The sequence below is a fragment of the Sus scrofa genome, chromosome 7 (assembly GCF_000003025.6).
Source record: "Sus scrofa isolate TJ Tabasco breed Duroc chromosome 7, Sscrofa11.1, whole genome shotgun sequence".
Lineage (NCBI taxonomy): Eukaryota > Metazoa > Chordata > Mammalia > Artiodactyla > Suidae > Sus > Sus scrofa.
The window spans coordinates 100288831-100310908 of NC_010449.5; the positions used below are offsets into that span (position 1 = coordinate 100288831).

At 52.0% G+C, this 22078-nt stretch overlaps 1 protein-coding gene across 2 annotated transcripts in view; it reads left to right on the forward strand.

Annotated features, from left to right (window-relative positions):
- The window catches only part of TMEM63C (transmembrane protein 63C), a 71569-nt gene that overhangs the window by 26099 nt on the left and 23392 nt on the right, over nucleotides 1-22078 (forward strand). For both annotated transcript variants that reach the window (XM_021099548.1, XM_021099547.1), the window contains exons 3-9: nucleotides 5386-5448; nucleotides 6859-7021; nucleotides 7569-7648; nucleotides 8060-8141; nucleotides 12970-13007; nucleotides 18690-18832; nucleotides 20210-20258. In XM_021099548.1, coding sequence (XP_020955207.1) covers nucleotides 6872-7021; nucleotides 7569-7648; nucleotides 8060-8141; nucleotides 12970-13007; nucleotides 18690-18832; nucleotides 20210-20258 — 542 coding nt within the window. In that variant the 5' untranslated portion in view covers nucleotides 5386-5448; nucleotides 6859-6871. The remainder of the gene's footprint in view (nucleotides 1-5385; nucleotides 5449-6858; nucleotides 7022-7568; nucleotides 7649-8059; nucleotides 8142-12969; nucleotides 13008-18689; nucleotides 18833-20209; nucleotides 20259-22078) is intronic.

Genomic DNA, 22078 nt, shown 5'->3' on the forward strand with positions numbered 1-22078 from the left:
GAAAACTAAAAGAGTGCCAGGTGGTGGTTGCCAAGGCCGGCTGTGTAAGGAGGGTGGGGACAAGGTACAGAGCAGGCTGCACACGAGAGGAAGGCTGTGAGCTGGACCCTGGGGCTGTTGGGCTGATGAGACCAAGGTCCCAGCCAAGCCCAGGAAGACGTGGCTCAGACTCCATCAGGGCAGGAGGAGCAGCCCTGAGAGACGCAAGGACAGGCCAGACCGATGACTGCTAATAGAGGGAGAAATGCAGGAGTTTGGGGATTCACATGAAGAGGTGGCGTGGGCCTCTACAGATGTCCAGCCAACTTTCTATAGACTCGGAACGACCTGGGAGGCGGGAGGGGAGGTATCCTTAGAAAGGAATGTGAGGACCAGTCTCATGAGCTGCCGTCTTTATCCACAAATCTCCTCACCCTCCCTCCTTGTTTAGGGGGAGTCAGAAAACCGTTTGCATCTTCAGGAACTCCTTTTTTAAGAAGCAAATAACCCTCGAAATCTTGGTGTTTCTTGTTCCTGGCTGCACATAAGAATTGACTGGACATTCTCATTCCTAAAGTATAGAGTGGGGTGTGAGCATCTGGATCTATTAAACAGCTTCGAGGTGTTTGCAGTGTCCCCCATCTCCCGGCTGAGGATCACCGATCCAAGGTTGAGAGCACTGAGTGAGGAGCCAGAACATCCACATTCTGATCCCACATCTACCACGTTTTCCAGCCTTGGGCAAATCTCTTAGTCTGTTGGTGACCCCGTTTCTTCGTACGTGAAGTTGGGCAAACCATCCTTGGCTTGAGGATATGAGCAGACCCAAGGGAAATTTAGAGCAAGGAAGAGATTACGGACACTTAGGGGAAGAGTCATGGCCAGCTGACGGGGCAGGTAGGGAAAGATTAACCAGAAGCCTTGTTGCAGTAACACCTGCTTCCTCTCCTCCCTGTCCTCCAGAGTAACTAACTGCCCCCTAGTGGTGAGAGTAAGCCTGAGCCACTGAGCTTCTGTGCTGGAAAGGGTGGGGGCGGGGGCAGATCTGAGCGCAAAGGGCGTGGAAGAGGGGCTACGAGGAAAGACCTAGAGAGGAGAGATGCGAGGGAGGAGTGCCCATGGCCAGGAGCTCTGTTTTTGTAAGGTCCAGAACCAAGGGAAATAATCTTCCTTGCTGATAACGAAAAGGTGATGAATTATTGAAGAGACTGAGAAGGCCAGATGGCAAAGGGGGTGCAGGGCAGGCGCTGCGGCTTTGTGTACCCTTGAGGGGGAAAGGCTTGGGGGAGGGGATCAGGGTGGCTCCCCACCCACAGCCTCTCCTCTTAGGATGTAACTTAAGGCTGCCGTGATTTCTTCTCCTAATCAAAATGCAAGCCCTGTGGACAGTGCCTAAAGGACTCGTGGGCATGGTGGAGCAGTCGGCTCTGGGCAGTGCCAGGAAATGTAGGCTGGGTGGCTGTGGGCTATGTCTCTGGGACACCTGGAGTTCTAGCTCCAGCCTGGCTCTCAGAGACCTCCCATCAAAACCCTTGTCTTATAGACAGGAGGCTCAAGAAGGGAAAGCGCCTGCCCAAAGCCACACAGGGGCCCAGAGCCCAGCTCTCCTGGGACCTCCAGGCCACAGTCTTCTGCATTGCATCCCTCCGAGAGGCTGGGCAAGGTTCTGTCCCTGGACTAAAGCTTGAGCGAGGTCATCCCTCTCCTCTGACCCCTGCCCAGCAAAGGACCAGAGGGCCCAGGGGGTAGCAGAGCAGGGGGTTACCAACTGGTCAGGTTCCATGACCAGCTCTGCCACTTACCAGTACCCATGATGACCTCAGGCAAGTCATTTAACCTCTCTGAGCCTTAACTTTCTCTTTCACCTAGTGGTGATTCTAGTACCATTGGGGACTTCTGAAGATTAAATGAGCTAGCCAGTTTATTTTTTTATTTTTTATTTTTTTGTCTTTTGTGCTTTTTAGGGCCACACCACAGCATATGGAGGTTCCCAGGCTAGGGGTCACATCGGCGGTTCCCAGGGTAGGGGGCACATCGGAGCCAACCTACACCACAACCACAGCAAGGCCAGATCCAAGCCACGCCTGTGACCTACACCAGAGCTCACGGCAACGCCAGATCCTTAGCCCGCTGAGCGAGACCAGGGATCGAACCACAACCTCACGGTTCCTAGTCGGATTCGTTTCCGCTGCACCACGACGGGAACTCCTGAGCTAGCCACTTTAACAGGAAGTATTTTCCTAGAGTGAGTGCTCAACAAAGGTTAGCTATTAATAAGATTAAGTCCCCTTCTAGGGTTTCCTAAACCACCCAGGCTCTGGGATTTGGGCTTGTCACACAGAGGACCTGACCTTGAGATGGCCACCTCACCTGGAAAGAAAAGTGGGGAGCAAAGTGCTAGCCTGGCCAGTTAGGACAGCAGTGGCTGAAATCAGGCCAGGTCTGGAGAGGAGTAATAAAGACAAAGCCAGTTCCTTTTCAAGGCTTTGCCCAGTGGCTGAGGAAAACTTTGTCCAGGCCTGGGATGGCTGAGCCTTCAGTTTTTGCTGCAGAAAGCTAGGATGGGGCAGAAATGGGAGGGAAGGCCACACACACACGCCCATCAGATAAGATGTGCAGACCAAGGGGACGTGAGAATCCTGACTCGCCAGCCAGCCTTAACAGCATCTCTCACTGGCCCTCCTTGGCCCCCAAAGCAAGGCTGACATTTGCTTTTTATGTACAGGAAGGGCAGAAGCAGCGCCACCTACAGGCTGCACTTTGAGGTTGTCCTAAAATCCTTCCCTGACTTGACATCTCCTTTTGCCTGTTCCAGAGCAGAAGAGGGGGAAGGAGACTAGGAATGGGCCTGTCCCGGCCCCTCACTACATCTCACAAATAAAGTAATGATGATGCTGACAGTGATGGCTAATTTTGGGCACATATATATCCAAGCATCATGTGAGGGACTTTATGTGAATAATCTTATTTCATCTTCACAATAACTCTGTGGGGCAGTACTGTCGTTACCTCCACTTTCCAGATTTGCAAAGCTAGCAAGGGTGGATCGGAGACTTACGCCCAGACAGTCTGGCTTTGGAGAGCCTACTTTTCCCTGATGCCCTGATCAGCCTCCCTGTGCTCTGCTGTGAAATTCATGCCCAAAGAGACGAGTTCCTTGGTGCCCTCCCCCCATGCCATGCAGGTTGGTGCCCCTGCTTGTATTTCTTCAGCACTCTCCGATTTCAGGTTTGGTTATTTCCCATAAAGCTTTCTGTCCCCTTCTTCACACACAAGAGCTAGCTCTACCTGCAGAAATCTATCCTTCCAGAAAGGAGGGAGGAGGAAGGTCCAGGCATGGTTTAGGGGTGAGGGGCAGAGTTTGGGGGTTAGCTCTGGGTTTCCATGGCAACACAGCAGCCTCCCTCCTTACTGCCTCTGCTTGTTGCTGGGAAAGCTGCGGAGGATGGAGAGCTGGGGTAAGGCTCTCTTCTCTCTTTTGCTTCCCCATCCCTGCTTCAGGCTGGGCAGGCAGGTGAGCTGAAAGCCTGACCTGACCCACCCTTGCTGGCGGGATTCCACCCCACTCCCAGCTGAGAGGCCAGGACCTTGTAGCCAGGGTCCTTCCCAGGAGAAGAGCAAGCTGGGCCAGGTCTCCCAACAGCATTCCTCTCCCCAGATCCCCAAGGCTGTCAGCTCCCTGAAAAAGATCTCATATTTGTACTTCAAGGGTCTACGCAGGGCCTGGCAAGAGTAGATACTCAAGATACTCAATGAATCCTTTTTAATTTTTAATTTTAATTTATTTATTTTTATTTTTTTATTTTTTATTTTTATTTTTTGTCTTTTTAGGGCCACACCTAAGATATATGGAAGTTTCCAGGCCAAGGATCAAATCAGAGATGTAGCCGCCGGCCTACGCCACAGCCACAGCAATGCAGGATCCTTAACCCACTGAGTGAGGCCAGGGATTGAACCCACATCCTCATGGATACTAGTTGGGTTTGTTACCACTGAGCCACATTGGGAACTTCTGATACTCAGTGACTTCTTGTTGAACGAATGAATGAACAAATGAAAGGACAGACCAGTGATTGGTCCTACACCAGAGCCGCGAGTACTCACTTTCCCTTTCCCAAACCACCATGCTCTGTCTCCCCGCTGGGTCTTTGCCAATAGAGTTCCCCTGCCCTTGCCTCCCCGTGGACTCTGCGGACTCCGACACCTCCCGTCGGCTCAGAGGTCACTTTCCCTTGGAAGGGACTGTGACTGCTCGGGGGTGGGCTCTCCCCATGGCCCCCCTGGGTGAACGGAAGGTGGTGGGCTGTGGAGGCATGTGCCTTGCGCTTGTGTGTTTCCCAGTGAGTCTGGGAGCCTCACACAGGTGGGAACCAGGTCTGCCAGGATGCCAGGCTCCTGCCAAGCACTCAGCCCATCTCTGTGGAAGATAGAAAAGGAGGGCAGGAGGGAGGGAGGGAAAGGTGCATGTGGAATGAGAGAGAATAAGAAGTGGGAGTTGAGGAGTGAAAAGAGCATCGTCCAGGACTCAAACCTTCTGAGAGTGAGATAGAAGCCAGAGCTCTCCACGGCCAAGGACTCACTCCCCTGCCCTCAGCATGCATAGGATTCACCAACTAATAGCAACAGTCCCAAGTCCTTATGGCTGTTCTGCAGGTCACCAAACGCTTTGACTCTCTTGACGGGGTTGCGGTTCCCACACGGCCCTAAGAGGGGCTTGTAAATCATTTCCTTCGTTCCTAAGTGCTGGGCAACTGGATACCCACATACCCAAAAATGAGCTTAGACCCTTATCTCACGCCATTTGCAAAAATTAACTCAGTGACTTCAATCTAAGAGCTAAAGCTGTAAGATTTTTAGACAGAAATATTGAAGGAGATCTTTAAGACCTTGGGTTAGGCAAAGATTTCTTCGATGCAATACCAAAAGCATGGCCTATAAAAGAAAATTTGATAAGCAGGACTTTGTCAAAATCCATAACTTTGGTGCTTCAAAATATACCATGAAGGAGTGGCTTCCGTGGGTTAAGAACAAGACATAGTGTCTATGAGGATGCGGGTTCGATCTCTGGTCACACTCAGTGGGTTAAGGATCTGGCCTTGCCGCAAGCTGCCTCATAGGTTGCAGATGCAGCTCAGATCCGGTGCAGCTGCAGTTCCGATTCAACCCCTAGCCCAGGAACTTCCATATCCCACAGGTGTGGCCCTGAAAGGAAAAAAAAAAAAAAGACATCACAAAGAAAATGAAAAGACCAGCAACAGATTGCAGAAAAACTATTTGCAAAAACACTCAAGTGATAAAAAGCCTCCTGAGCTTAAAGATAAGGGGCCCAGAGGAATGAGGCTGCCAGCAGAGTCGGCCTGGGTCCCTAAGTCTTGTGGACTCTCCACTGCACTTTTTCTTTTGCAGCAACGCCGTAGCTGAGTGGGGCCTCCAGGCCTGAGGGAACCCTTTGCAGGAGAACTGACTCAGGTAGGAAAAAGTTCCCCCAAGGCCTTCAGACTTACCCAGTACGCGGTCGTCCTTTTCCCACCTGCTTGCTCAACAAGGGCTCCCCCACGTGGTCACTAGCAGAACTGCATCTTCCTGTCACAGCCGAGCCAGAGCCCTGGAGGGCTGAGATGCATTGCATTCTCTGCCTGCCCTCACCCCCATTTATTCTCAGCACAGGCATCCAAGTGATCTCTTTAAAACATGGGTTTTTTCATGTCACTTCTTTGCTCAGGCACCCCCACCCCCCATGCCTTCACTCTCCCTCCTCCAGCCACAGGGACCTGTTAGCTCTTCTGCTCTGGGCAAGCTTGCACCCCTCCCCTGCTTTTTGCTCTGCCTGCAGCACCCTTCCCTGCACAGCTGCATGGCCTGCTCCCTCTCTGCAAAGCCCCTCCATTGTCATCCTCTCAGGGAGGCCTTCCCCAGTCACCCTCTTTACAGTCCTGATCTCACCCCAACCCCTGAACCACCTCTCCACAGGAGAATCCCACAAGGAAGGGATTATCTTGTTGTTATTTGTCTTGCTCACTGATGTACCCCCAGCACTGGTCTAGCACAAATATTTGTTGAATGAATAAACCTACTTTTCTCAAATGGGAGCAAAGAATCTCTAGGGTGCAATGCAACCTGGAGCCAAAACAAATGACCTTCTAAAATCAGAGCATCCTTGCTGGGTAAGTCCAAGCAGCTGCCAGTCACCTCTAGTTTTCACTCACACTTTTGCCTCTTATCCAGGCCTGAAGGGTATGGATGCCCGTGACCGTGAGCTCGGCATCTGAGTGTCAGGCTCACTGCGCTGGCTCACATCCCTGAACAGGTGTTGATGTCCCTGGTTCAAGGTCGAAGTAAAGCAAAGTCATTTACTGAGTCACTGCTGTGTGCAGGCCCTCTGCATCTTCACCTTACTTGGTCTTGGGAGCTATTGCCTTTTCTGGACACTAGATCAGAGAATCATAAGACGTTAGAGATCATCAGTGGCCCTGTCTGCACGGGCGTCCCATGATGGCGTGGTTGCCTCCTCTAAACCGAATATTTCCTCTGAGACCCTTGTGAGGTTTGTTGATGTATATACAAGAAGAGCTTCACAAAGATGGAAGTGGGAAGACCCACCTGGATGTGCGTTTTATGACTCTTTGTAGAGGGAGCACGTGGTACAAAGTAAAAACAAACTCTCCCAGGGAATCTGGGCTGTTCTGCCACCGCAGCCCTGGGATTGAGGACGTTGGTGTCTTATAGGACAGGGCTGCGTGCCATCTCAAGGCTGACCCTCCTGCTTCCATCAGTTAGAAGAAGCTCAGTGCACCCCTGCCCCAGCGCCCCAGCTTCTGCATGTGGCATAGTGGGTGGGGGTGGCCTCGTATCTGACCTGGAGACCCCTCTGTTCCCCAGGGAGCCTCCCAGGATGGCTGTCTCGCCAGGGAACCTGAATGTGGTGGGAAAGGGACAGAACTTTTCGGCGGGTGACTGCTTCCAATCTCAGAACACCGTCCTGCAGGGTCAGCCCTTTGGGGGGATCCCCACCGTGCTGTGCCTCAACGTCATCTTGTGGGTGGTGAGTCCTGGGCACGGCGGTGGGCAGACAGACAGGTCTCACCCGGGGGGGGAGGTGCAACCTTCCCAAGTGGTACCGCAGGGCCCCGCTGCCCATGGAGGCCAGCCACAGTGGTGGGAACCACCTGAGTGCCAGTCCTGCCCGGGGCAGCCCAGGTGGGTAAGCATTGGAGAAGAAGAGGCTGCAGAACGGCAGAATCCCGGCTTCTTCTCCATGCGCCATTGTCTAAAGGTCCCTCTGACCAGCGCCCTTGAGCCTCTCCCCTTGCTGATCTCTTCAAGGAGTGCTCTCATCCAGTAGTTCTAAACATGCCACCAGCACCATCGTTCAACGAGCTCTTAGCATCCTCTCTGTGCAAGTTGTTGCTGGGCACTGGGAATCTAGAATTGACAGTGCATGACCCCCACCCTGACAGAGCTGGCCATGGGGGGTGGGGGAGCCTCTGGGGACCTCAGGGACAGGGTCTCCCTCATGGGAGCGTGAAGGTCAGCCGAGGGGGAGGCATCCATGAGCGCTCTTGCCCCTTATCGCCTTTCCTGGCCAATAGGTCATCATTTTGGTTTACTCCTTCCTCCGGAAAGCCGCGTGGGACTATGGGCGCCTGGCTCTGCTGATCCACAACGACAGGTGAGGAGAGGCCGGGGGTCAAGAGGGAGCTGCTTGCTTCCTGGGGGGATGTGCTGCCACGACCAGGACGTGGCTCTGATCAGAGCCCATGCTGCACAGGTGTCTCATCAGCAGGTGGCATCTCATCACCACCTCTGCCCCTGCTCTGGCCCTCCTTGCACAAAGGTTACTTGGAGGGCAGCCACCTCTGGGCATGAGGCCACTTTTTTCTCAGATCTCAGACTTTCTGGGTCTTGTGACTCCCAAGATGCTTTGGGCACCTGTCTGTGCCCAGAGCTGTGTGCTCAGCAAATGAGCTGAGGCGAGTCTGCTCCTGGGGGCGGGAGGGGACCAGGGAGCGGGAGAGACAGCAAGGCAGGCTCCTAAGAACGTCCTCCTTTTCCACCTCCCACTGCCTGTCCCGGCCGGCAGCCTGACCTCGCTGATCTATGGGGAACAGAGTGAGAAGACGTCTCCCTCGGATATTTCCCTGGAGATGGAACATAAGGACAAGGTGGGTGCTGGGGTGGGCCTGGGCCCAGAGAGGGCGAGGGATGGGGGTCCCGGCTCTGGGCAGACAGCCCCGGCATGTGCAGGAAGGAGCACACCCATCAGGAGGGGCTTTGCAAGCAGCCACACCAACCACTCATAGCCCCGTGGCCTTGGACAAGTGCTTCGGGCTGCCAAGCCTGTTTCCCCATTGGAAATATGGAGGCATTAACCGTACCTCCTGGGGTGCCCAGAAAGTGTTAGCTAATTCTGTTTTAAAGGAATATTTTATATGAATTATTCTACTCTTCCCCAACCTCCAATTTTTCTCACATACCCCGTCTTATCCCAAGCATCCCCACCCCTGCAAGCCAAGGACTCGCCTCCCTTTTCATATAGAAGATTCCAGACATCAGGCAAGAATGCCCCTCAATCTCCTGCCACCCAATTCCATCGATGGAGCCCAGTCTCCTCCCTCTTCTTCCCTGTCAAATGCCAGTCCTCCATCTGAACATGGCCATTCATGCAGCCAGTAGCTACAGGACACGTGCCCGGGGCCAGTCACTGGTTTGGGACTGGGCACCAGGCAGTGAGCCAAACAGACCAAGTCCTGCCTCATGTCCTTTCCCCCTGGTGGGAGCATCCGGACAGGTGCATGTAGGGCGTTGGTAGTGCCTGAAGGAAAAGGAGGCAGGGAAGGCCTCGCAGCAATGGAGCAGATCGGAGGGGTTACCAATGGTGCTCGGGGGATGGTCTCGGGCCCTCCCCACCCACGACTGCCTGCCTCCCTCTGTCCCATCACAGCTACTCCAGAAACAGAGGTCTGGCTTGCTCTGTCTCCTCACCTCCCTCTCACTCCTCAGCCCCCTCATGCGTGGCTCCCCTCCGGAGCCCCAAGGTCACCAACAGTCCCACGCCACGAAATCCAACGGGCTTTCCTCAGTTCTCGTCTCATCTGATCTCTGAGACACCTGAGCCTGTGGACCATCGCCTCCCTCTTTTTTGTTGTTGTTGGGGTTTTTTTGGGGGGGGTTGTTTGTTTTTTAGGGCTGCACCCACAACATATGGAAGTTCCCAGGCTAGGGGTCGAATCGGAACTGCAGCTGCCAGCCTGCACCCCAGCCGCAGCCACAGCTACAGCAATGCAGGATCCAAGCCGAGTCTGTGGCCTACACCACAGCTCACAGCAACACTGGATCCTTAACCCACTGAGCGAAGCCAGGGATCAAACCCACATCCTCATGGATCCTAGTTGGGTTTGTTACTGCTGAGCCACAGTGGGAACTCCCATCATCCTTTCTTTTCTTTCTTTTTTTTTTTTTTTTTTGTCTTTTTTGTCTTTTTTGCCATTTCTTGGACTGCTCCCGCGGCATATAGAGGTTCCCAGGCTAGGGGTCGAATCGGAGCTGTAGCCACCGGCCCACGCCAGAGCCATAGCAACGTGGGATCCGAGCCATGTCTGCGACCTACACCACAGCTCATGGCAATGCCAGATCCTTAACCCACTGAGCAAGGCCAGGGATCGAACTCGTAACCTCATGGTTCCTAGTTGGATTCGTTAACCACTGCACCACCATGGGAACTCCGTCCTTTCTTGAATAGAGGGAAAGCGCTTCCTGCTGCTGCCATGACGTCCTGCTCTCTGTCCCTCTGTCAGTGTCTCCTGCACACCAGGAATTCCCCACAGCAGACGCCAGACCTCAGCATCTCTCCCCCAGGCCATGTCATCCTCACTCACGACTTCAGCGGCCACCTCTACACAGACCCCTCCTAAGTTCCTATCTCCAGCTCAAGCTTCCACTGGGTTTTAGCCCCACTTATGCAATGGCCTCCAAAATATCTCCACCTGGATAATGTAAGGGCGTTTCAGATTCAGTTTGTCCAAAACAAGCTGTCATCTTCCTCCACCTCCACCCATCCCTGGGTCCCTGGTCTCAGACTCTTCCCACCATCCACCCAGGTGCACGCACCTGCTCTTGTCCAGGCCCCTGGGCGTGGCCAGTGCATTACCAGGTTGTATCACTTTTACCTTCCCAGGTTCCTTTCTCTCCTCCTCTCCATCCCCCGGTCCAGCCTCCATCAGTCTCTTGCATGGATGAGCAAGGTAGCCTCTAACTGATCTCTCTAGGTCCACATGTGCCCCCTGGTTCCATCCAGAGCCCCATGAACAGGGACACACAGCCTCCAGGGCAAGCCTTCACAAGCTCCCCAGTGCTCTTGGATCAATTGCAGGCGCCTTGCCCGTTGTCTCATGGTTTGGCCTCTTGCTCACTTGTCCGGTGTCTCTTTCTCCTCCCAACTTCCCAACCCTCTGCCACACGGGCGATCTTTTAGATCCTCAAAAGGAGAGGCTTTTCACCTGTACTTCCCTCTCCCCCCTTCCCCACTAGCCTCTCTGGCTAACACCCTCACCCTTTGTTCAGATTTCAGCTCAAGGACCGCTGCCCCCAGGGACCCCGGTCCACCCAGTCTCTTGTTACTTACTCATGGAAAATGCAGTCCTCTTCTTCAGTGCTCTTAACCCAGTCTGAGACGATTCCTCATCTGCACAGTCAGCCTAGTGTGCCCACTTCCCCCGGGGAGAGCAGGTGCTCTACTGGTCCTACCATGGTCCCAGCACCCAGTCCCGACTGTCTTGCAGTTCTTAGCCAGTATGTATTTGTTGGAGGCAACGAGTAAGTAAAACCCCATTCCTTCCATTATCCTTTCAAGAGACCTGGTCCCTTGACTCGCCAAGACTTGCTCCAGACAAGGTCAGGAGCCTCAGACAGGTTCATGTCTTGGAGGTTTCCTCCATAAAATAAGGGCAGTAACACCTAATTTGCAAAGCAGTTCTCAGATTTATCTTTAGAAGCATCACTTTGGCTTTGTGGGGGTTTTTTTTTTCTGTACAATGACAAAAAGATCATTCTATTTTAAAAACATCCAGAGGATAAGTGATTATGGCAGCACCGGGGCAGTCAAACAGAAGAGGGTGGAAATTAGCGAGAATGCAGTGAGGTGGCCCCTTCAGGGCACCAGGCAGGTGATGGGGCCTCAGCTGGGCAGAGTGGTATGGCTGATGCAAATGGGTCTCCCCATCGTGCCCAGAGCGAGTCAGGGCAGGTTCGGCCAGAGTGGAGAAGATGGGACCACCAAGGTGTGGCTGACTGACCACTGTCACTCAGTCTTGTCAGCTGAGCTGGCTCCTGGGAGTTTGTGGCCATCTCCTTGCGGGGTGGAGAGGAGGGGCGGTGCTGTCTGCTTCTCAGGCCCGCTGTTCAGCTGCTAGGTTTTCTGGATGGTTTATACCTTTCAAAGCTATGATGTGTATGCACACGGGGGAGAGGGCGTGGGGGTGGGGGTGGTGAGAGAGCGGGAGAGAGAATGGGTCCACCAAGCTCCCTCACATCTGTGTCCACAAGCTTCTCATGGGCACATCGGCCACACTTGTACTCACAACCTTTGCCCTTCCTTAGTGGTCCTTCACTTGGCATAACCACAAGGGCCCATCAGAAACCTGCTCACTCCTTAGTGAATTGCACGCTGGACCCAGAGGTGGGTGTAGGCGAAGGGTGGCCAGACTCTCAGCCCACCTCTTGTCTGGCTCTGCTCCTGGTCCCTGGAACTTCCCCAGTGGCTGCTGCCACCATCCTGCTGTTTCCCTTCATCGCTCTGCCTCACACCTGGGCATCTATCCCAGTTTTAGTTCCCCAGGACTAAAGATGGGGAGATGGTCCCCAGAGGTGGACACCCCATGGTGAACCTTCCCACTATCGGTCCACTCAACACAGAGCAGGGCTTAGAAGGAGGTCTCCTGCCGAAGGGAGCAAGGAACTTGCTTCTGTTCCATGTTTGCCTGCCCTCCTTGCTCTCTTTTGAGAACTCCCCTTCCCCGATCCACGTTGTCCTGGGGAAACTATCAACCAAATGGGCTGCCTGCTTCACTGATGTAATCGTGACTCAGATGGGGCCAAACAAGAGCTGCCACTTTTTCCAAGATCTGGCTAAACCCTCCAGGATCCCAGGAGGAAGCGTGCACCGGGTAACTTCACCAGCTACCACATCTGGCAGTTTTAGAGCAGTGACCCTCCGCCCACCTTCTGCACACAGTCCCCAAGCTGACTCCCTCCCGAGGCCCTCCCGAGACCCTCCCAGCCCCCAACCAAGGCCACCTTTTCCCACCACCTGGGAATTCCAGAAAGCATGACCTTGAGAGAAAGGCCTAGTCAACAGGATCCTCAGATGCAGAAGAAGAGCTAGTTCTAATAAAAGGTCAATGTGTGGCTGGAGTGTGGGAAATCTAAGAGAACCAACTGCTTCAGGTACAGCTAGATCCAGGAAGTCTAACTTTGCCACCAGGATCCCCTCTCTGCTCCTCTCTCCTCTGAGCAGCCTTTTTGTTCTCAGACAAGCTCTTGCTTGTGGCATCAAAGTCTCACTCATGGTCAAGCCACCCTAGGCCACCTGGGGTTGACTGAGGTGCAAGAATTCAGAGGGAGAGGGACCTTTCTCTCAACACTTGTACCAGTCCCCTTCCGAGCATCTTGCTCGGCCCCACTTGGGTCATGCTCCCGTGGGCCTGCTGACCGCTGGTGGCCGATGCCTACTCGATGGACAGTCCACTTGATGCACTACTTCCCAGAAGGAAGCGATGAGGGACAGATGGAAAGCAACTGACATCCACGCCAGAGTCCCTTCTCTCCTAAGCCCCCACTTCCTGTAACTGACGCGGGATTTCTGAAAGCCCAGCTCCCGCAGCACCATTCCCAGTCCGGGTCTTTCCTGGGCAGGAGGCCCCTCCAAGCCCTGCCCCGCTGCCTTGGATGCCCCAGCCGCTGAATTTTCTCACACTGTCTCTCCTTTTTCCCCAGGGCTTCTATTCCTGGTTTTTCAACACCATCACCATGAAGTAAGTGCCTGAGCTGTCTGAGCCTCCGGGCCTTATCTGGGAGAGGGTGGGGGCGGGGTCTCCTGCCCCAAGTGACGGGTGACCCAGCCTTGGGCCTGAGTTCCATGTCCCGTGCTCACTCCCCCTCTCCCCCACCCACGGCAGCCTGGCCTGGGCAGAGGATGCTTTCTGGGGTTCCAGTTGGTGACCCGGGAACTGGACGTTGCCCACAGCCCCTTTTCCCTCTGCCACAGTTCTCAGGAAAGGACCCCTTTCACATGTGGGTAAAAATGCTTTTATGAAGGCCACACTCAGACAAAGGCCTCCTTCCAGCATGGTATTTGCTTTATTTCTGTGAATGTCATTCCTCGTAGTTGCCAGGATGGAAAAAAACAAAACCTGCTGGGCAGAAGGGCAGGCTTCTGCTCCCAGCCCAGGTGCCCATTGCAGAGGGACAGGCCCGCTGTACCTTCTGGATCTCTTTAGCGTCCAACCTCACTTGGCAAGGAGATGGACCCCATGTCACCTGTCATCTCCGGATTCCCTGAAACCACCGAGGTGCCTCAGCAGAGCAGACATTTATCAGAGCTCCATGCCTTCCCTGCACGCAGACACACACACGCACACTTACACACATGTGCACGCAGCTGTCTCCACCTCAGAACCTATATGTTCCTGGGCTCTCCTTAAATATCCCCTACCCAGCCTGCCCTGCCCGGCCTTCACATCGCTCCCCCATGGTCCATCCTTGCCCCGTGATGCCTGCCTTAGGGGGCAGCCCCTCCACACTTCAGAGGCCACCTGCACCGGGGGCCTGCCTGGACCTGCTCATTTGCTTCTTTGCAAAGGCCTGTAGGGCTTCTTCCTTCATGGACTTCCATGCCCCATTTAGGGGCCTTGCTGGGAGCATTCAGACATTGTCCCAGGACCCCATCCCATCCACGTGAGCCACAACAGGGCACTGTTGAAGGGCCTGGGATCCTTTGGGGCACAGGGCACCAGGACTGGGCTTTGAGAATCCAGAGCTTTGGCCCCTAGTCTTCCTTCATCATTCACCCGAGTCCCCAGGAAGTGATACAGCTAGTCTGTGTGTGGGTTGGGACTGGAGGGGAGGCTGACTTCTTGGCACCTTCTCTGGTCTTGCTTTGATAATTTTTAAAACATGCACGAGCTTGCATGAATACATGTTCATTAAACATTCGCCTCCAGTCTCTCATGTTCCTCTGCATGACCTCCCCTCTTCCTGCAGAAGCCAAAGTCCCAGTGCCCAAAGCCCAGTCAGTCTAGTCAGAAAAGCAAAGGTTAGAAGCCCTACTCCACCTCCTTCACAATGGGGAGCGCATAATTGCTGTGCAGAGGGCATTTGGGAGAGTGAGAAATTAATTCCAATTAGGTGGTTCAAAGAAGCATAGGTTTGCACTAGGCCTTGAAGGATGGGACGACTTTTGACATGGTGACGGGGAGGACCTCTCAGAAATTAAGGACTGCATGAGCAAAGACTTGGGGCATAGATGGGCAGAGAGCGTCCAGAAATGGTAACTCTTCTGGTGTGGCTACAAGCAGGAGTCCATAGCAAGAGAGAGGATAAAAGATGGGGCTCGAAGGATCTGCTGGCATCTTGACTCCCATCCTGAGAATCTCGGCTCTTGATCTAGAGACAGCAGAGAGCCAGTCACTACTTTTGAGCAGGAAACTCGGGATGATGCCTGAGTGTAGGTAGGAGTATAGGGGTGAGTGGCAGTTGGAAGAGTTCAAAAGCAATGTGAGCAGCTAAGAAGCCTTTTTCAGTGTCGAGGAGAGAGGCGGTGGCAACCAGGGAGACCACGCCAAGGAGACAACAGGGGAGGGGATCACAGGGGGCAACAGCCTCTGGGTTTCCCCCTGGTTAGGAAAGAGGGAGAAAGCCAGGTTTGGCTTCTGGGAAGGGAAGTACTACCACTAGTAGAGAGATGAAGAGATATGACAAGTTGGGAAATTGATGAGAGGGGGTCAGGGCAAGTATGTGAGTTGACCAGCAAGTATTGAAAAAAAGCAGGATTAAGCTTAACAGAAAGGTCAAAACCAGAGATTTAGACTTGGGATATGGGTGTGCACAGAGGTTGTAGTTATGGGAGCAGATGGGTCACCCAAGGGGTAAAGTCAAAAAAAGCCCAAAGGAAAGAGTCATCGGGGCAGGAGAGTGGGATGGCAGCCTCCAGGGCACCTGGACACTGATGTGCGAAGCGCCAGGCTGTGGTGCCAGCAGTCTCCAACCCCGTGAGGTTGAGTAGGATGACACCTCGGGAGAGACGTCAGCTTTGGGGGTTTGGGTCTTGGGAGGGCAATTCCGGGATTGGGAGATGTCCAGGAAGTAAAGACACAAAAAGGAAGTCACCTTTTTCAGGAGGTGGGTGGGAGGAGGGGAGTAAGGATATTGGATGGAACTTGATTGAGGGGAAAGTGATGAAGCCATGAATGCTCGAGAAGTTTCTGGGAAGGGTAGTAATACCACTAGTTGGGAGCTGGGTTGGGTTAGGTTGGGTTGGGTTGGGTTTTTTGAAATTTTTTTCCCCTTGAGTTTTTTATCAATAAAAAAATGAGCACTTGAACCTGGCTGCAGTTGAAAGGGAAAAGGCGTGGGTTGCCTTAGAGAGATAGAGGTTAATTTTAAAAAGAGAGAGAAGAAAGACAGATACAGGTCTCTGGCGAGAGGGAAAAGAGAGGAGGAGACTAGAGCAGAGATGAAAAGTAATTGTGAGAAGGAGAAAGGGTGATTCCTGGAACATCACGGGGCAGCACTTTAAAGAGTGGTGGGAAGACGTTGTGGCTCAGTGGGTTAGGAACCCGACGATGAGGATGCAGGTGCAATCCCTGGCCTCGCTCAGTGGGTTAAGAATCTGGCATTGCTGTGGCTGTGACATAGGCCGGCAACTGCAGCTCTGATTTGACCCCTAGCCTGGGAACTTCCGTATGCCACAGGTGCAGCCCTAGAAAGAAAAAAAAGAAGAAAAAAAAAAAAAGGAACTGTAGGAAATTGACCAAAATGCTTAATGGCCATTGTCTTGGGTTTGATGAGGTTGTAGGCAAATGATTTTCTTCTTTTCTATTTTCCAAAGTTTCTATAGTAAGCATGTGTTGCTTTTAATTTGTTTAATTGAAGTATTAACAAACAGAAAAGTGCACAGAAATAAATGTCCAGCTCACTTATCACAAAAGGCCCAGCCTATACAACCATCATCCTGATAAAGAATTAGAATGTTGCCAAGACCTCAGAAGCCTCTTCCTGCTCCCTCCCAATCCTTTATCACCTCTCTCTTCTTGAAAGGTAACCCGTATCCTGACTTCTAACTCTACAGTTCAAAATTGCCTATTTTTGAACTTTATACATGCAATGATACAGCATGTATTGTTTGTGCAACGTTTCACTCAACATTGTGTCATAGGGGTTCAGCTATGGTCATTCATTTTTGTCTGTGTGTCATATTTCATTACATATATGTAATATGATATATATCTCACTATATATATATATATATTTCACTACATGCATATTTCAATTCCTGTGTCCATTCTACCTTTGATAGACATTTAGGTTGTTGCCAGTTTGGAGCTGTTGCAAATAATGCTTCTGTGAGGTTCTTATACTTGTCTCTTGGTGCCATGTGCATGGATTTCTGTTGGGTATGACTTAGGAATGCAATTGCTAGGTCATAGGGTATGTATGTATTCAATGTTTGTAGATAATATGCCAACTGTTCTCCAGAGAGGCTGTGCCAGTGTGTACCCATGAGGGTGTGAGATCTCCCAGAACCCCACACCCTCACCAGCAGCTTCTCACCAACACTTTCTTCACTGACTTTCCAACTTTGGCCGGTCTGGCAGTGTTGAGGGATAGCTCATTATGGTTCTCAGTATTCCTCTTCTTTTTCTTAAGGCATTTGAATGCAGCGCAGTATCAATTTCACGTCATTTAAATGAGAATTGTGTCTATTGCATTTGCACGTATGCTGTAAAATCAAGATTCATGAGGGCTTAAGAAGAATCAGGCTATGAATGAGATGTCATAAGTGAGATTGCTGAAGGCCCTAAAACTGAGGAAGTCGTATTATGACACATTGCAATTTCCGTTGCCAATACAAGTCTGAACAATATGTGTTGTGTTGTTAAAGATTATAGTAACCATTTTAAACTTCATACTCATTTAATTAGAATCTTCTAGCATTTGGAAGAAAAATCTTATTTCAAAAATCTCCCAAGACCGATTGTCAGATAGCAAAATGTTTATGATGATTTATAGCCTAGATACTTTTGGCCTTCACAATGAAACGTGTCTGGGCTTTAGTTGACATTCCTGTGATTGATATATGCTAAAATAGGTCTTTTTCAGAAAGGTGATAGTTGCCTGCAGGTAGAGCTTTAAGTATCCCTTTTTAATTTAAAGAAGAACTTTTTGAAAAATAGGACAAATGTTGATATCACTAATGGTTTGTTCAGTGCCTGCACTGTAACAAGCACTCAAAATGTTTGAAGAAGCATGTTGCTACAAATGGCATTATTTTGTTCTTTTTTATGGCTGAGTAGTATTCCATTGTGTATATATACCACATCTTCCTAATCCAGTCATCTGTGAATGGACATTTGGGTTGTTTCTGTCTTGGCTGTTGTGAATAGAGCTGCAGTGAACACGCAGGTGCCTGTGTCTTTTTAAAGAAAAATTGGAGTTCCCGTCGTGGCGCAGTGGTTAACAAACCAACTAGGAACCATGGGTTGCGGGTTTGATCCCTGCCGTTACTCAGTGGGTTAAGGATCCGGCGTTGCCATGAGCTGTAATGTGGGTCGCAGATGCGGCTTGGATCCCGAGTTGCTATGGCTCTGGCGTAGGCCGGTGGCTACAGCTCTGATTAGACCCCGAACCTGGAAAGCGGCCCAAGAAAAGGCAAAAAAAAAGAAAAAGAAAAGAAAAAAAGAAAAGTTTTGTCTGGATATACGCCCAAGAGTGGGATTGCTGGATCATATGGTAGTTCTATGTATAGATTTCTAAGGTACCTCCACACCATTCTCCATAGTGGCTGTACCAGCTTACATTCCCACCAACAGTGCAGGAGGGCCACCATGCCGTACAGTGGAAAACAAACAAAAAAAATGTGTTGGGGCAAATAACAATAAAAATAAATTTTAAAAAATGTTTGAAGAAGCAATAAAAGGTGAAATAAATGCCTGATTTAAGAGTGCTTCTGGATTCCCAAGTGCCTATCTGTAGCATGGCCCTGTCTTTGATTTGCCTGTGAAATTCAGTGAAATTCCTTTCTGGCATAACAGGAGTTTTGAGAAGGGTGATATTTCTTTTTCGCTTTTTAGAGCAGCACCCACAACATATGGAGATTCCCAGGCTAGGGGTCCAAGTGGAGCTACAGCTGCCGGCCTACAGCACAGCCACAGCAATGCGGGATCCAAGCTGCATCTGTGACCTGCCTCGCAGCTCACAGCAACACCAGATCCTTAAACCACTGACCAAGGCCAGGGATCAAACCCACATCCTCATGGATCCTCGTTGGGTTCGTTAACCGCTGAGCCATGAAGGGAACTCCAGAGAAGGGTAATATTTATAAAGATTAAAGCTTGAGTAGGGTGGTCATTTTCTCTCCCTTTCCTCTATTTCCCCCTGACTTGAGTCGTGGCCACTCTGGCTCCTGAGGAATGTCCTTGTCTCTGTGTTTCTTCCAGGAACGAAGATCTGATTAGCAAGTGTGGAGACGATGCCCGTATCTACATCACGTTCCAGTATCATCTCATCGTCTTTGTGCTTATCCTCTGCGTCCCCTCCCTGGGCATCATTTTGCCCATCAACTACACTGGAAATGTTCTGGGTAGGCAGAGCTCAGCGGGCCCTGGGCGCAGCCCACTAGACCTAAGAGGCAGCCTTGTAGGTGGGACAGAGCTCCAGTCTTGAGCAACTAGAAATCTAAATTTTAATTCCACTTCTCCAAATGACTTATGTGACCTTAGGCAACCCATGTTTAAGTTTTCTCCTGGGGAAACTGGAGACCATACCTCCTTTGATACGAATTTGGCCCAGGGCCTGGCACATAGACAGCATGGAGTAGAAATGCAGTCTAAAACTAAATATCCATGGTTCCAGACTGCACCTGCCCAGGTGTTCCTGGAGGCGTTTTATGACATGGGACCCGCTGCAAAGAGCTCTGGACCTGCTCTCTCTCGCTACCCACTCTGATGGACACAGCACCCTAAGTGCAAAGTTTCTCATAGGGAGTCTCTCCACACTCCTTACAACAGGGTAAATTTTGACAGAGTCATGTAATGGGCGACATTGGCGTGGGCTTCAAAGACAGAAGAATCTTGGTTTCCCACCTCTTACCCACATCTGCTTCCCAGAAAATTATTTCATCCCATACAGTGTCCCGAGGCCTTGGTTTCCTCAATGTCATAGCAACTGGGAGATAGTACGTGTCAGGGACTTGGCACCGTGCCTGTTAGTGGGTGCTCAGTGAATAACAGCCAATATTTCACCAGGAAGAGCCGAATGAAGGCCATGCAACTAGGCAGTACAGGATGGCACCTTAAACATCCAGGTGGCAGCCAGCTGTCCCCCGACTGCTCAGGTTTCCACCTGTGCCTCCTTGGCCGGACCCATACTTATGCTACCAAGTACTAGTACCAGAGTAACTACGGAGTCCCATCTTCCTAGATTCTCACCCTAGGAATCTAGAGCTAGTGTGTTGGCAATGACAGTGTAAAGCAGTATAGACGTGGCTGTGGACACATTTCCTAAAACCTAGAGATGTCTAAACCCACACAGTCATGTACTTAGCCAGAAGGAGTTGCTCTGTCCGAAAGAGGCAGTGACGCATCTTTTGGAGTTCTGGGTTCTTGTGATGGTTGCCAGGGGGAGCAGTGTTGCTAATTTCATCATTCCACTCCGGGCAGGGCATTTTCCAATGTCTGTCATGAGCCAGCTGTGCCCTGGGGGTGCCACACCTCGGTCCCGCTTCACAGCCCAGGAGCCCCAGCCAGCCATCTCAAGGGGGAGAGGAGGCCTCTGCTGGTTTTTTTTTTTTTTTTTTTTTTTGGTGGGGGGGGATTGGGGGCAAGCTCTGGGAAACTAAGAGGAAAAGCGGGATGTAGGCAAGCATCTCTCGACTAGGCTTTCACGGAGGAACCCTGAAGTCTGGCGTCCAAGCAATCAAGGAGCCAGGCTTGAGGTGAGCAACTTCCTTCTCTTTCAGACTGGAATAGTCACTTTGGTCGGACCACCATTGTCAATGTCGCCACAGAGTAGGTACCTGATCCTCTTACCTCCCATTCTACGGGCTGGTGGGGGGGTGCGGTGCCGGGAGCGGGGGGAGTGGCGGGGAGACGGTCCAATGTGTGGATCCCAAACGTGGGTAGCGCTTTGTTGATAAGAAAGGCCCAGTTTCCTTGGAAATCCAAGGCCCGAGTGGGATACCAGAAGTTGCGTTCTCTTGGTGGGACCGTGTTCTTGGTGCCTCAGCGTACCCATCTCTGTAATGGGTGGAACCACCTAAACCAGTTACTCCTGAGGACTTGGGAAAATGGTCGCTTTGTTTAACATGCCCACCTCCCAACAGGTGGAAACTTTGTAGCAAGTAAGGTTTAAGGTATTGCTTCCCTGCCCACAAAATAGTTCAGGTCAACCCTCATATCATTGAGTGAAGTACAGACCTGATTCCCACAGCGGCGAGACCGAGGAACCACAGGAGCTGGATTCACACTCGTGAGCCAGCTGGCCCCGGTCTGGGGCAGTGCACCCTCCCCCTCTGAGCTTCATCCCTCATCTAGGGTGGGGGAAGGGCTGCTGGACATGATCTCTAAGCCCCCTCCAGCCCCAATGGTCCAGAAACCTGTGGATCGTAACATCAGCTAACCCAGCTGGTGGCCAGATCCATCTGTACTAAACCCGATGTGCTCCTGCTGGTCCAGGCTGCGGAAACAGGACCAGTGCATCTCTGGGCCAGGCTTGGCTGGCTTCCTGACAAAGCTGAAGCAGCATTTCCACAGGCGAGAGTGGGGGTTGCACACTCCCGCCCCACCTCCCCTTGCCCCAACCCTGATCCTCTGCCCCTGCACCCCTGCAGACTCCATCAACTCCAATTCCACCAGACTCCAAAATCTGGGTGCTGCCAATACCAGGGCAGAGCTTACCAGCTTCTGCCAGGCCGGCCACTGGTCTAAGGGCTACACCTTCCTAGCAAGAAATGAATTTTACCGGGGCAGCAAAGATCCTTCAACATTCATAAATCCACACTGGCAGAGAGCCAGAATGTTCCTTAGGGACCATGTCACCTTGCCCCCTCTGAAAAAATTGAGAAAAGAGGCCTCTAACTGGATGGGGAATGCTCTCAGTGAAATGTCTGGCACGGGACAGTGGTGAGGAGATGTTTTGAAGCAAGGCAGCCTTTCTCTCTTCAGACTGCACCAAATAAGGTGGCCCCGATTTCTGAGCAGCTTCCTGGCCGGACGCCTTGGGGCAGCATCACACAGGCACAGAGCCCAAGTGCCAGCACTGTACCTATCCCAGGGGAGGGAGGCCGGGTCTGCCAGTCCCTCCTTCCTCCAGGCCTGTGGTTGGCCCCCGAGTCCCCCACCACAGAGGCCAGGCAGCCCCCACTCTTGGCCTCACAGTCGGCCAGTGGGGAGTCAGGGTGGGGTGGGGGGCCAGGCGCTGAGCCACAGACACTGGCAGCGTGACATAGGGTGAAGAGCGTAAGTGCTTCTGCAGCTCTGGGCCTGCCTCCTGGCACAGCCACTGCCAGGAGTGACCTCCGGCAGTCACTCTGGCCCTCATTTCCTTACAAGTAAAGTAAAGATATCCCCAGTGTTACCCTCACGTGGCGCAAGAGTCTAGTGAGAAAATGAACATGAAGCATCTAGTGCCACTAGAGTCTGGCATATAGCAAGCACTCAATAAACGCTAGCCTTTATTAGCTGGAGTGGACGGCCTCTTCTCCATTCCCTTCCAAGGTGCCTGAGTGTCCAGAGGCACCAGAGGGTGGCCCTGGGGGACCATGGGGGTGGGAGGGACCAATCGGGGGAGACTGCATGGGGTGGAAGAGAGGGTCTCACGCCTTCTGTAT